At 44.7% G+C, this 15,553-nt stretch overlaps 1 protein-coding gene across 1 annotated transcript in view; it reads left to right on the top strand.

Annotated features, from left to right (window-relative positions):
* Window positions 1-7,594, top strand: part of SLC20A2 (solute carrier family 20 member 2) — a 48,184-nt gene extending 40,590 nt beyond the window's left edge. The window contains exon 10 of the mRNA XM_021681544.2: window positions 6,585-7,594. Coding sequence (XP_021537219.1) covers window positions 6,585-6,749 — 165 coding nt within the window. The 3' untranslated portion in view covers window positions 6,750-7,594. The remainder of the gene's footprint in view (window positions 1-6,584) is intronic.
* Window positions 7,595-15,553: the final 7,959 nt, after the last annotated feature.

The raw sequence follows: 15,553 nt of genomic DNA, 5'->3' as shown, positions 1-15,553 counted from the left end.
ATCACAATGAAATTAAAGTATAAATTTATTACGTGTTGAAAAAAGGAAGTATCCCCTTGGGTAGTTTTAAGTGCTCTTTTTAAGTAACAGTTGAATCAGGCAGTTTTTTAAAAATTATAATGATAATTTTCTTTAAAAAAAAAGTGTGTGTGTCTATGTGTGTGTGTGGAGATACATGGAAAAACCTTTGGCAGCCAGTTAGACTCAGTTGAAAAGTCCTATCTTTGAATGGTTTAATTGAGCAAAGGGAAAATAAAAGAGCTAGACATTCAAATTAGGATTTTTTAAAAGGTGCAGAACAATTAAAATTCTGAGCAAACTAAGAAAGGTGTAGTAATTATAAAAGCAAAATAAATTTTAAAAAAATACTAAAGGGGAGGGAGAGAGAAAAGTGGTTACTAATAAAATAATATCAATTCACATCAGGGAAAAAAGAAAGGGAATTAAGTTAGGAGAAAGACATTATAACAACAGATAGAGAAGGGCATTTTTTGTTTTTTTTTTTGTTGTTTTTTTTTAAAGATTTTATTTATTTATTTGACAGACAGAGACACAGCAAGAGAGGGAACACAAGCAGGGGGAGTGGGAGAGGGAGAAGCAGGCTTCCCGCAGAGCAGGGAGCCCGATGCGGGGCTTGATCCCAGGACCCTGGGACCATGACCTGAGCCGAAGGCAGACGCTTAACGGCTGAGCCACCCAGGCGCCCCTAGAGAAGGGCATTTTTAAGTTATACAAGAAACCACGAAGCTGTATGCTAAGGAATTTGAAAATTTATGTAAAATGAATTATTTTCTGCAAAAAGTATACATGACAAATAAATATTGACAAAGAAGTAGGGAAAAGTGGAAAGTCTGACCAGAACCAGAGGAAGAAAGTAAGGACAATCTCCAAAAACAATTCTCATCTGAAAAAGCAAAAAGGCGGGGGCACAGCTGATTGCAGTTCTAGATGGATTCATTAGATAACCTCTTCCATTGTATTTATTTTTTTTTTAAGATTTACTTATTTATTTTTAAAGATTTTATTTATTTGAGAGAGAGCACAAGTGGGGAGGGGCAGAGGGAGAGGGAGAAGCAGACTCCCCGCTGAGCAGGCAGCCCAGTGCGGGGCCAGATGCCAGGATCCCAGGATCGCCACCTGAGCCAAAGGCAACCGCTTAACCGACTGAGGCACCCAAGTCCGCCCGAAGATTGATTTATTCATTTGAGAGAGAGAGTGCGCATACACACGAGACAACAGAGGGGCAGAGGGAGAGAGAGAACCTCAAGCAGACTCCCTGCTTGGTGCAGAGCCCAACTCAGGGCTTGATCTCACAACCCCAAGATCATGACCTGAGCCGAAACCTAGAGTTGGATGCTCAACCAGCTGAGCCATTCAGACCCCCGATAACCTCTTCCATTTTAAAAGAATAATTTTCATGTTATGTAAACTTTCTACAGTGTAGAAAAAAAACAAAATAGAACAGGAAACTCTTCATTTTGTTCTATAAAGCATATACTGAATAAGCCTAATACCAAAACCTGATTTAAAACATGACAACGAAAGCTATATTTACTTATGAATATTGGTATAAAACTTAAGGAGCTAATAAATGACATGAACGATTTTAGAACATTTCAGCAGGATCAAATTGATTTTCCAGATTACTAGAAAACAGGCTCTGAACAGGGCAGGGTTTATCCACCACCTGCACCTACACAGGGCTGGCCCTTTGTAAGTGCTCAACAGACAGGTGTTGAGTGAATCCCAAGAAGGGTGTTCTGACATCTTCAAAATAATGCGGTTCATCAGTCTATTAAAAAAAAACAACATGTGATCATCTACTGACATATATGCCAAAAAGACATTTGATAAAATTCAGCATGTGTCTCTAAAACACTGCTAGAGGGCGCCTGGGGGGCTCAGTCGTTAAGCGTCTGCCTTCAGCTCAGGTCATGATCCCAGGGTCCTGGAATCGAGTCCCACATCGGGCTCCCTGCTCGGCAGGAAGCCTGCTTCTCCCTCTCCCACTCCCCCTGCTTGTGTTCCTGCTCTCGCTATCTCTCTCTGTCAAATAAATAAATAAAAATCTTTGAAAAATAAAATAAAATAAAATAAAACACTGCTAGAATTCAGTAAAAATGACCCAGCCCACCCTAAAAATACAGAACTCTAGAGCTTCTCTGTCAGCAATAGCCAGTACGAAAATGTACTAAAAACAAGAACACCTCCAGAATTATAGCAAAAAGCTATTTCAGAATAATCCTGATAAATGCAAGTGGTATATATGAAAAAGGCACAAAACTTTGCACAGACGTGAAAGAAGACCGGCAGATGAGACAGACTGTGTTATTGGACGGGAAAACTAAATTTTAGAAAGATATCAGTTCCCTGCGGAGCACTTGCCTGGCTCAATTGATGGAGCACACGACTCTTGATCTCCGGGTCGTGAGTTCAAGCCCCACGTTGGGTGTAGAGATTACTTTAAAAAAAAAAAAATCTTAAAAAAAAAAAAAGATACTATGTTCCCCGCAAATACAACCCCAACCAAATTTTTCTTCTAACTTTACAAAAGGAGACTAAAGTGAATTTGGTAGGTTAAGTTAGAATATAAAATCTAAAAAGAAAAGTGATGAGGAGAGACTAGTCTTACCCGAGAGAAAGTTGAAAATACATGGAGGCGGGGCAACAGTGTGGATGGGGACAGTTTCAGTTGGGGAAGATACAAAGTTCTGGAGATGAATGGTGTTCATGGTTGCAAAACAATGTGAAAATACTTTATGCCACTCAATTGTACACTTAAAAATGGCTAAAATGATCAATGTTATATGTATTTAAATACATATTTATACAATGAAAAAAATCTGATATTTCTATAAAACAGTAGATAGGCCAGAGATAGAACCTACGATATACGAGCAATATAGTTTGAAGATGTTGGGTAAGTGACGTTGGATAGCTGGCTGTCAATCGAGAAAAACAAAATTAGACACACAACTCTCAAAAAATATATCTGATGGCCTAACTAGCATTTTGAAAACTTTTTTTTTTTTACAATCTATTGCCATCTTTTATTTAATTTGATAATTATGTAGTTTAGCACAACCCACAAGTAAGATGAGACATGGTGCTTGTTGGGCCTTTTTGGATTTTGAAGGCAGTATTTGCCACATTTGGGTGTGATGCTATGGCCCATTTACCTGGCTACCCATTATGAGTAAGATTCAGAGTATAAATTACTCGGCAGCAGTTCCCAAGCTCAGAAGCAATTTTAAAATTTAGAATAGAACAGAATCTTATTTTAGAAAATGTATAGTAAAATAGAATTAAATATCAAATATTCAAGGACAAATCACAGGAGAAGAGCACAGCATATTTTATTGTATGGAATTAGAAACTTGAAACAAAGCAAAATGGTGAATTGAGAAAATATTTGCATTAAGTAAGAGTTAATATCATTCAATAAAGACCACACATAAATAAATAAAGGGACACATTTAGATTCCAATTGGGCAAAGTATATGGAGAGACAATTTTATATAGAGTAAAGACTAGAGGGGCGCCTGGGTGGCTCAGTCGTTAAGCATCTGCCTTCGGCTCAGGTCATGATCCTAGGGTCCTGGGATCGAGCCCCCACATCGGGCTCCCTGCTCCACAGGAAACCTGCTTTTCCCTCTCCCACTACCTCTGCTTCTGTTCCCTCTCTCTCTGTCTCTGTCGAATAAATAAATAAAATCTTTAAAAAAAAAAGACTGAGAGAGTACAATTGGATAAATAAAAGTAAGTTCAGCCTTAGGAGTAATTAAAGATACGCGAATTAAAGCAACAGTAAGACATGGTTTTGTTGATTGGTTAACAAAAAAGAAAAATTTGCAGGATTATTACAGTGTACCAAAATTCACAGATTATGGATGATCTTCTACATTTACAACTGTTTATAAAACTATTTGGCAGTATGTATTAAGATCCTGTTCTTCCTCCAAGCAGCATTCCATCTGATACATGCAAGGGAGTTGGTAAATTACCATGTTGCAACCATTGGAGTAAAGAAGGGATGGCTGAGTCTTTAGCCCAAGGGGAGAGGGAGGTGGATGAGGGGCAGGATATTTTAATAGTATGAAAATGTTTCTTCATAGATTGTGGCAAAAGGTTAAAAACTGGTGAATTTGGGTAAAGGGTGTGTGGAGTTCTTACAACTTTTCTCTGTTTCAAATTATTTCAAGATGTTTTTTAAATGCTCCCTTTAAGTTGTTGAATCACTATTGTTCACCTGAAATTAATATAACCCTGTATGTTGACTATACTGGAATTAAAATAAAATAACAAAACTAAATAAATGCCCCCTTTAATAATCCATTTCAGGGAATATTATTTTGTAAAGCCCAAATATAAGCTATATGAATACATTAATCATGGAACTATTTTTTTTAAGATTTTATTTATGTTTGCAAGAGAAAGAGAGCACAAGCATGGGGTAGGGGCAGAGGGAGAAGCAGGCTCCCCACTGAGCAGGGAGCCCAATGTGGGGCTCAATCCCAGGACCCTGAGATCACAACCTGAGCTGAAGGCAGACGCTTAACTGACTGAGCCCCCCAGGTGTCCTGGAAATATTTTTAATAGGGAAAAATTGGAAGCAAACTGGAAGTGGTTAAATTAAGGTGCATCCATCCACCTAAAAGGTGTGCCATTTTTCATGATAATCATAAAGGCTGTGAGCACTATGGGAATATGCCTATGATATAATGTTAATTTTTTTAACGAAAGGAAATAGTGTGCCCTATTATTTACAAATAAAAGTATATTGATAAAAAAATACAAGAAAGGAATATAAAATAGGACGGTAGTGGGGGTCTGGGTAATTGTCCATCCCTCCTAGTACATAAACTTGCTATAATATTATTCTAACTTTATGCTTTTTTAAAAAATTTTATTTATTTGAGAGAGAGAGCACAAGTGGGGGGTTGCGGAGGGGAGGAGCAGAAGGAGAGGGAGAAGCAGACTCCGCAGTGAGCCGGGAGCCCAATTCAGGACCCTGACGTCATGACCTGAGCTGAAGGCAGACACTTAACCAGCTGAGCCACCCGGGCGCCCCTACCTTTATGCTTTTTAAAAAGGTTTTCTAAGAAAGGAAGAGGGCATGATAAAATGGAAACTTGAACGTGTCCTCCTTCAGGGAATCCAGGACAACCAAAGGGGCACTAAAGAGGACATGCTCCGGAGAGACAGTGTTTAACAGGAGCTAGAATTTGTGAACTTGACCATATTTGAGGACCAAGAGAAACTAGCTGATCCTTAGGCAGTAGAAAAATCTCGATTGTCATGTTTTAGGAACTGCTAAACAGGATTATCAGGTTCATACAGGGTACTGGTTACAGCCAAAGACTTTAAATACAATAATCACTTTGAAGGCCTCCCCTAAGGGTTAGTTAGTTGCTGTCCTAGAGATGTTGGTCAGTCACGGCTTGGGTTGACAGAATGTCAGATTAACTGCCTTTCAACATACTGCTGTTTTGGGGGTTCCAGTTTGTGTCCATAAACAATCTGATGTGTTGGATTTTTTTTTTTTTTTTTTTTTTTTTGTGGTTAGACCCTGGTTGTTATTTGAACCTCATTGGCCCCTGATGATTCTGGAGTATTTGAGGGTTAGTAGAAACAGAGCCTATTTAATGGAGATCCTAAAAATCCAGCTCACAGATGGGCATTCTGTTGAACTCTGAGCCCTACCAGAGTGAGGCATGAGATGTTACAGGAGTTGTACTTTATGATTTTCATTTTTAGGGTACTTGAAGCTGAGTCTTTTTTCCTTTTTAAACTTTCAACAAACCATAAAATGAATGGTGAGTGTTTAGAAAAAGATTTGAGTCCGTGTTAACATTGTGATTTTCAAGTATCTGTACCTGTCATTTTGTGAGGCATGAGTGAGAGTTCCGATCCAATAATATTTATGCTCCATTTTATCTTATTTAGTTTACTTTGCTGTTTGCTTTTTTACTTCCCTTCATACTAGCTAAAGTACAAAGATGGCCAGGCAGCTTGAGATAGAGGAGAAAACCAGTTTAAAATCAAGAGGCCTGAGTTCTAGTCTGCAGGTGCTGTGATGAACGGTACTTCCTCGTGCCCCCGGATCCTCTCGGGACCTGTTTCATCCTCTGTAAACGAATGATGTGGATTGGATATCCTCAGAGGTCTTCTCCAGCTCCAACATTTATGATGCTGTTTTTCTAAGAGAAGGGCACATTAAAGCAGGTTCATACGTTGTGTTAAACAGTAGCCTACCTGCGGAATATTTAAGACAAGTTATAGTTTATAAGGTGCAGAGAGAAGACAAGACATGTAATTGGCTAACGTTCCACTCAAATAGAGCAGAATATACGTGGAAAAGTATATCGGAACTATATGCTGAGTAGAATAATCCTAAAGTAATTATACCTAAAATCTAAATTATTTTAAGAACTTTTAACAAATTGAGGGGAAAGAATTGGTCATTTCATAATGCAGTTTACTTCTGAGATTAGCCAGTTTCCATCGGCTGAATGTAGAGTCTGTGTCTCAGCTTCATATTTGCGGGCCTCCATTTTCACTGTGAAATGTCTGTGCTCCCACAGGTGGGCTCGGTGGTGGCCGTGGGCTGGATCCGCTCCCGGAAGGCCGTGGACTGGCGCCTCTTCCGGAACATCTTTGTGGCCTGGTTTGTGACTGTCCCCGTGGCTGGGTTGTTCAGTGCTGCTGTCATGGCTCTCCTCATGTACGGGATCCTTCCATATGTGTGATTTGTCTTCTTCCACCCAGCGCACAAGGCGTAGTCTGGTGTGGGGACGTGGGGGGGGCGTGCGGCACGCGTCCTGCCCATGCACGGGCTGTCCCCCCACCAGCTTCTCCAGGTCCCTTTCCTATGGTTCCGAACCACACTGCTCACCTACACTGTAGAGAGTCATCCTCCAGAGCTAACTTAACTACTGTACATAATCATGTGCATTAAACTGGTATCGTGGTGACAACGTGGTGCGGTTACTTATCTGTTAAATATATATTGTATACATAGAATACATAGCATTATTTCAGACATATTCAAAATGGGAGTGGAGATATATTGCCTAGAGTTCAATATTCAACAAATCTTTGTATGTCATGATTTCAGTGGCAAATTTTAAGAACCTTTTAAAAGTAAAGTGTAGATTGGAAAGTGATGTTTTCCCCATTGAATATACTGTAAGATAAGCGAGAATCGGGATGGATGATGCCCATTTGGGCAGGTGTACGTCCGTGGGTGTGCTCTTGAATAATACCGGGGTAGGAGTTCACAAGTGCTTTCACTGAGGAATCTGTTCATATACTGTGTATTGATTCTGTAATATATCATAATTGCTTCTGTAAATACTTAAGACTGTAATTTTTTAATGGTGTGCTTCCCTATACTTTTTTGATCAGAGAATTTTGGAAAGTACCAAAGAAGCAGGGGGATAGTTTGCCAGTATTATATTTTCATGTTGTCTGTCTCCCCTTCTCATTAATCCTACATTAGCCCGTGTCGTAGGGGGACCGCCGGGCTCCGGCTGCCCCCGGCAGCGCACATACTGAAGCACGACCCCCCCCCCGGCCCCCCCTTCGGGTCCCCTACCCCACCCCACCCCCACTGCCGCCACATGCCAGATACTGGTGAAGCCCGCAGTGGCCCTTCATCGTCGTCCATGTAGAGAATGTACGTACGGAAGGATGCGTGATCAAGCACCACATGTCAAGTCCAGTTTAAATTTTCAGCCCTCTTCTCCCCTCGCAGCCTGAAGAACAGAATTCTTGTCTCAAACACTAAGGCAAGTGATTTGACATTCTAGAAATTCAGGAGCAGGGAGAGTTGACATATTAGACAATACACTGGATTTGAGGATTTCCTTGAGGCCTTTACTAAGCTGAACGTCTTGATGCTCTACTGTAGTCCCATTGGATTCTTTTTTGATAGCGGGAGGGAGGAAGTATGACTAATGTTAGAGCCTGAAACTATGGAAATGCTGCTAAAATTTTTATATTGACAAACGTTTTCTTGGTACTTCATTGTGATTTTTCCATTAATCAACCACATTAAATTTATAATAAAAAATGCCCCTCAAAGTTTGCCTCTGAAGTCTTTTTCTAAATATCTATGTTTTTTGTTCAGTTTCCACAAAAATAAGCGCTACATAATTTGTTTACTTCTATTTTTCAAATAACTTTCTTATTTACGACTATTATATGTTGGTACACAAACTCCACATGAGCAAGAGAAGGAAGAAATGACGGCCACAGCCCAGCACCCTGAAATCCCCACTGTTAGCACACACACGTTGATTCTTCAGCAGAGAACTGCTAACAGGGCGTGTTAGCAGTGTGTGAACTTAGCCAGCCTCTTGAGGGGGAGTGGGGCGGGGGGCAGTCGGTTCACGTGTCCAGGGCTAAGGGCCTAGCGGAAAAAGGCACGTCCTCTTTCTTCTCGGCTCAAGCAGCCCCCCACACCCCTGCTTGGAGCTTCAGAAGCCAACTCCTGCAGCCTGTGCCTCAGGGCTCTCAAGCTCCGTTTCCTTCTGGAACGAGGAAGGGGACAGAGATGAGGGACACTGACCAGGTGTGACAAGTTCTTCATCTCCACAAAGAAATTTGCTTTCTCTGATTTTTAAAATGGCATTCTAGGCCTTTCATGCCCCCACTTATGATAAAACTATAGATTCAAGAACAAGTTCGATTTCCTCCTAAATTCATACGAAGAGTAAAAGCAAAACAGCGCCAGCTTGCAAGCGGCGTCCTGGGAGAAGGGCTGCGGGAGCAAAGACCCAGGGACCCGAGTGGGACGAAGGTCGCACGTACACCGAGCCTCGGGATGACGAAGCACCGTCACTGGCAGTACTGAAGAGAGAAGCCGGCCCGGTGCACCCCTCCCTGGCCCCAGCCCCTCTCCACGAGGGCAGGGAGGTGAGCTCTGGCAGAGGATGGGTCACCCAGGACGGGGACGCGGACACTGGGAAGGGGCTCCCCTGCCCTGGCCGCCTGAGAATCTTCATCGGAGTCCACACACTCCTCGGACCGCGGTACCTCCGACGGCCCTGGCATCTTAGCTGGGGTTTGGTCGCCAGATCACCGTCCACAGAAGGGAGCTGTGCGGGGCTAAGACGGGCGCCCTGGAGACCCTCCCTTCCCCGTGTCCGGGGCCCTTGCAGAGGGACAACGTCTGCACGGAGGACGGGCGACAGCTCCCAAAGCAGCCTGAGCTCCCAAGACAGTGTTCCTTCACTTCATTTTCTGCCTTTCCAAGAGGACTGAGCTTCTGAGCAAATATGTAAACACATTTACTCATTTTTCACAAGATAATTTTTTAAAATAAGTCCTCTCGTCTCAGAATAAGCTGCAGAATAAACAAACCCCATCATTCAGAGAATGGCGTCATGTCAAGTTCTAGGGCGTCGGTGAGTTCATCCAGTTACACCATGAGGCAGGAAGAGGGCGCTGGAAGGTCAGGCGGTGTGTTCCGTGCAGCCCTCGGGTGGGGCGGGGCGGAGACCACGTCCCCCCCAACGCCTTGAAGTGCCCCTGCCGGAGCGGGTCCTGGAGTCTGGGAGCGCTGGGCCCCGATGTCGACAACCACCCCTACCCTGTTAGCACGTTTCCTCGCGGGGGCCCCGAGGCCTCGCGTGGGGCTGAGACGAGTTCTGGGGGGGACGGTGTGGTGAAAACGGCCACTCTGGGCCTGGCTCAGAATAGGGCTCCATAAACTAGCGGGTGTGCCATCCCTTGTTATTATGGGAACTTTTTGTGGACGATTCCCCTCAGGTGGACTGCTTGGAGGAAAACTTTTAAGTTGAGATGATGGAGAGAATGAATAGAAAATAAGCCACAGTTCATTGAACAAAACAACCAGAGACTAAAAGAAACTGGAGAATGGGTTCTCTGCATGCTAGGTGGAGGAAGAAGATTGATGAGACCTGTAGAATATGGTTAAATTCTCATGGAGGTGGGGCAATGTAGCCCTGACCTTGGATTGTCACCCTCTTAAATATTTTCCTAGCACATCATCCTTTATTACTGAAAAGACAATGAAACAACCCTGAAGCATATTATGAAAAAAAGGGAAAAGTCACCTGCACTCCATCATCCCTCCCACATTGAGACACCCGTCTTTGGAACACGCGGAGCTGGCCAGGCACTGGGGAAACAAAGGCACAGAGTGAGAAAAAGTGTAGGCAGCCAAATGGTCAGATGACCAGAGTAAGCCCCCAGGCTTCCCGACGTCCTCTCAGCCTCTCCCTCTGAGGGGCTGTCAGACCGTGTCCACGACTGTGGTCTCCAGAGGAAGGAGGGGGCTGTGCTGGAGGCTGGGAGGAGGGTCCCAGAAGGAACACTGGCAGGGGATTAAGAACCTGGAAGCCCAGGAGGAAAGGGTGAGAGGTTTCTCTGGCCTGTTCTTATAAAAGAAACATGAGGAATTCAGTCTGATTTCAATTAAGGACTTTCAGACTCAACAAAGGTGATCAGCTGTTCTCTAATCTCTACTGGCTAGAACAAATCGAGAACTTGAGAGCAAGAAGGATTTGGGCTACAGTAGGATGGACCGTTCCCTTGCCTCTCCCCCAAGGCTTGACATTTGGAGGTTCAAACCCCGAATGTAGACGTTCCAAACTAGGCGTCGGGTAGGGTGCTGGGGAAGGGAGTGAGGTCAAAAGGAAGGAGACAGACTGACCTGCAGGCCAGAAGGCACTGGACTCCACAGTGGGACCATCACCTTCTCTTGGCAGTGACAACAGCGACACCAAGTGGGGTCAAGTGCAATTGCAATCGTGACCGTCTTCTCAGTACCTTTTTAAATTGCAGCAGTGAAATCACCTCCCAGGATAATAATTATAATTCAAAGAGTTGCTAGAAATGTCAATATCTGTTTCTTTGATGGCCACAGGAAAATACGAGTACTTGCTGAAGGAGAACTTCAGTCCGTATGCAGAAATCCCCATGACTTGGAAGCCAAGCCACCTGCCTGCTGGCTCATCCCCATCCATTCAGTAAACACCCACTGGGTGCCTATCGTGTGCCAGGAGTTGGCCTGGCCACTGGAGGTAGGGAGACAAAAAGGCGTCTGGGAGTTCACAGGCAGGAGGGGAGGTGGGTAAGCAAAAATGCAATACAATGTGATTGCTGCCCCCTGAGGATGGGGAAGCTTTCACGGAAGAGGCAGAAATGGGGCGGGAACGCCAAGTGCAGGGTGGACAGTGAGAGCACTGGGTCAGTTTGGGGATCGGTGTTAGATGCCCGCAGACTCTCCAAGAAGAGGGTCTGACAGGCAGCTTGCCCGGAAGGTTGGAAGGTCCCGAGGGCTGTCTTACATGGCACGAGGCTTTGGGAACACCTTTCGGAGGCAGCTCACAGGAAGATAGGACGGGTCATACTCAAGGGCCGAATGCAGTGGGTACGTGGGGATCCCCAGGAGCTGTGCCAAAGCACAGCCTCTACGGCCCCCACCACCGCGAGGTCTGCATCCATTTCCACAGCGGACAAGCCCCAGCTCTGGGCGTGCACACGCTGAATGCGGTGTTCTGTTCTCAGCGTCTCCTTCCCTGGGACGGGCCCACCTTCAGCACCACACTCAGGCCTCTGCTACCCTCATACTGCCTCCCCCAGGGGCAAGGCGCGCGTGTGAATGGCACACTGGGGAAGAATGAACTGGGCATGTTGGAGTTAGTTCCTTCCTCCAGGAAGCACTAGAATCCCCCTCCTCCACTGCCCCCCACCTGGGCCTGGGGGAGGCCTGCCCTGGCCCGACGCCACGGTCACTCTTCACCCTCAGCGAGTGTCAAGCAGCCTTCATCAAAAGATGCAGCTTTTGGCTTCTGTCCACTGACACCGTGTCCTAGTTTACCATTTGTTTAAAACCTGAGGAAGAATGGTGCTATTATCTGACCTCCTTTATTCTGAGAAGGCCCGTGAGGCTGTCAGAATCTCCGAGGACAGGCAGATGTCATCTGAAAAAGCCACTCAACACAAACGTAACGCCAAGGTATAGAATTAGAGAAGGCTAAGGATAGAACCCGAATGTCGACATTTAAGTGAGGGCAAAAGAGGGACTTGATTCTTTTTTTTTTTTTTTTTTTTAAAGATTCATTTATTTATTTGAGAGAGTGAGAATGAGAGAGAGTACATGAGAGGGGGGAGGGTCAGAGGGAGAAGCAGGCTCCTCGCCGAGCAGGGAGCCCGATGCGGGACCCGATCCCGGGACTCCAGGATCATGACCTGAGCCGAAGGCAGTCGCTTAACCAACTGAGCCACCCAGGCGCCCAAGAGGGACTTGATTCTAAAGGGCAACAGGCAGGGTACACAGAGCATGCGCCGTCAGAGGCTGTCGCTTTTTTTAAGATTTTATTTATTTGACAGAGAGAGACAGCGAGAGAGGGAACACAAGCAGGGGGAGTGGGAGAGGGAGAAGCAGGCCTCCCGCGGAGCAGGGAGCCCGATGAGGGGCTTGATCCCAGGACCCTGGGATCATGACCTGAGCCGAAGGCAGACGCTAACGACTGAGCCACCCAGGCGCCCCCAGAGCCTGTCATCTTAAAGGGAGGATGGTCTTCACGCGCAGAAAACACGGCAACCCTCCTGTGTGTGCAGGGCGATAACACTGTGGGCAGCCCACAAACGGCTTCAGCTGTCTTAGAGCTCCTCCTGTCCAAGGTTCTAGAACCCGAGGCTGGGCCATGTTACTGGTGAGCTTCCAAGGACTGATATTTAGTAACGAAACTTTGGGACATTATCATCCTCCGCTGTTCCTTTTTTTTTTTTTTTTTTTTTTTGAAAGATTGATTGATTGACAGAGAGAGAGAACACAAGCAGGCTTCCTGCTGAGCAGGGAGGCTGATGCGGGGCTCGATCCCAATCATGACCTGAGCCAAAGGCAGATGCTTAACGACTGAGCCACCCAGGCGCCCCCCTCCTCTGTTCCTTGAGCAGTGATTCTCAGAGTATGAACATGGATTAACAATGCATTGTGTTGTCTTCTTATCTCTTGGGAGAACTAATATTTAAAACGTGATGTGTATCAAACATCTGCCTTCGCCTCAGGTCATGATCCTAGACTCCCAGAGAGAATGCTCTGCGGGGAGTCTGCTTCTCCCTCTGCCTCTACCCCTCCCCCCTGCTCGTGCTCTCTCAAATAAAATCTTGTAAAAAAATAAGTTTAAAAAATGTGATGTGTAAACTTCAATCTCTTAAAATTTAATAAAAACCTCATGCCTATTAGTTTCTTATCACAAGAAACACTAGTACTTTGATCTATTTGGGTAACTCTCCTAAGGGTGGTAGGAGCCCCTGGTGTTTTTTTTTAATTATGTTAGTCACCATACATCAGTAGTTTTTGATGTAGTGTTCCATGATTTATTGTTTTCGTATAACACCCAGTGCTCCATGCAGAACGTGCCCTCTTTAATACCCATCACCGGGCTAACCCATGCCCCCACCCCCGCCCCTGGTGTTTCTTGCCTCGGCCGGTGCCTTGGGGCTCCCTGTCCCCTGAGACCAGGAAGCACACCATCTGCTGAGCTGCACACACTGACCACCCATTAGACGTGCCACCCGCTGTGCTGCTACAGGGGGGCTGCCTGCCTTTTCAAACAATGTGAATTAGAAGAGTATTTCCCTAATTACAGAAATAAATTCACTTTAGAAAACCAGAAAAATATAGTATTGATTTTATACTTTTTATTGATTTTTTAAAAATTATTCATGATTCCAACTTCCTGAAATAATGAATATTAATATTTCAGACTTTTTTCTATTTCCACATATACTTTTTTTTAAAGATTTATTTGAGAGCATGAGTGGGGGTGGGGGGGACAGAGGGGGAGAGAGAATCTCAAGTAGACTCCGCACGAAGTACAGAGCCCCACATGGGGCTCCATCTCCCCACCCTGAGATCACGACCTGAGCCAAAACCAAGAGTCAGACACTTAACCAACTGAGCCACCCAGGCGCCCCAACATCTACTTTTCAAAAAAAATAAAATTGAGATTAATTCTTTGCTTTTTCTATTTAACATATTGTGAACAATTCTCAATGGTTATTCTTCAAAAACATGATTTTTAATGGCTGAATAATGTGCCATTTGATGAATCCACATACCATCATGTAGCCAGTTACGCCCATTACACACGTGGTACCGTGACACATTTTCTCTGATTAAGAACACCGCAACGAGCATGTCTGATGATTTCCTTAAGGCAAGTTTCTAAGAGCAGAGTCATTGAATCCAAGAACCCACTGACATTAAATACATATAACTGGAATGTCAGTTCTCTGTTCCCGGTGCAAAGCTTACAGGCTATATGGTTGAGGCCAAAATAAGTTACCTTGAGAGTAAGGCTCAAAAGGCAACACTGAGACCCTGGCAGTGTCCTGAACGAGTCCATTTAAAATGTAAATAAAATCAAGGGCGCCTGGGTGGCTCAGTCGTTAAGCGTCTGCCTTCGGCTCAGGTCATGATCCCAGGGTCCTGGGATCGAGTCCCACATCAGGCTCCCTGCTCAGCGGGAAGCCTGCTTCTCCCTCTCCCTCTCCCACTCCCCCTGCTTGTGTTCCCTCTCTCGCTGTGTCTCTCTCTGTCAAATAAATAAATAAAATCTTAAAAAAAAAAAATAAAAAAAATAAAATGTAAATAAAATCAAATGATTACCCTAGGAGTTGTAGGCTAATTGGGGGGGAGGGGAAGGAGAGGGTGAAGAGGGAAAATGAGGAGAAAGCTGGGGGGTGGGGGGAGAGAGGTGCTTGTGTGCATTTTACGGTGGAGAGAGGGAGCTACTGAGAATTCCCACTATGAGCAAGCACCACGCACTGCTCTATCCTAGAACACCTCGCATGGCTTTCCTTCCTGGACTACCGGACTCCAAGATGTCTGCAGTTACTGCTACGAGGACGAAGATTACGTCCTGCACGGTGACCGCTCCAGAAGCTCCAGAAGCGTGCCCGTCTCTCTGCTCCAAGTTGCACACCACAGAAGAGCGCGCATGTGCAGCACTGAGCCCCACCAGCGCTCGGGCTGCGGACGAGCTTCTGCAGGACAGAAGGAACTTGTGTACTCCTCGCACTCCCTGTTCCTTTCCTGTGGTACTTTAGCTCCCATAATGGTGGTTCAACCCACAAAGATAATGAGAAAATCAAATTACATCGTGTGGTTGGTATCACAGATCTTTTCCAACATAAAGAGTGGTGGTTGGAATCTGGGTGCTAGTAAAGATAATCTTTGGTGGGGGGGGGAATATCTTGCAGCACTAACATCTTTCAAACAGCAACCATCGTCTCTAGTTGTTTTTAAGATGGCTCATTTGGAAACTGAGCAAGAATCTGGACAGGCAAATCACAGAATTATAAATGATCAGTAAATACATGAAAACAGCTCCATCTCACCGGCAATTAGGAAAATACAAATTAAAATAAGATACCGTTTTTCATTTCTAAGACTGGTAAGAATTTTGAAGTTTGAGGACATTCAAAGCTATGAGGATATAGAAAATGGGCACTCTTGACCACCAATGGCAGAAATATAACTTGGTATAAAATTTCTGAAGGACAGTTTTGT

Source organism: Neomonachus schauinslandi, chromosome 2 (genome assembly GCF_002201575.2).
Source record: "Neomonachus schauinslandi chromosome 2, ASM220157v2, whole genome shotgun sequence".
Classification (NCBI taxonomy): Eukaryota; Metazoa; Chordata; class Mammalia; order Carnivora; family Phocidae; genus Neomonachus; species Neomonachus schauinslandi.
Note: the sequence above shows the minus strand (reverse complement) of the source record. Positions and strands in the feature narration are given on the sequence as shown.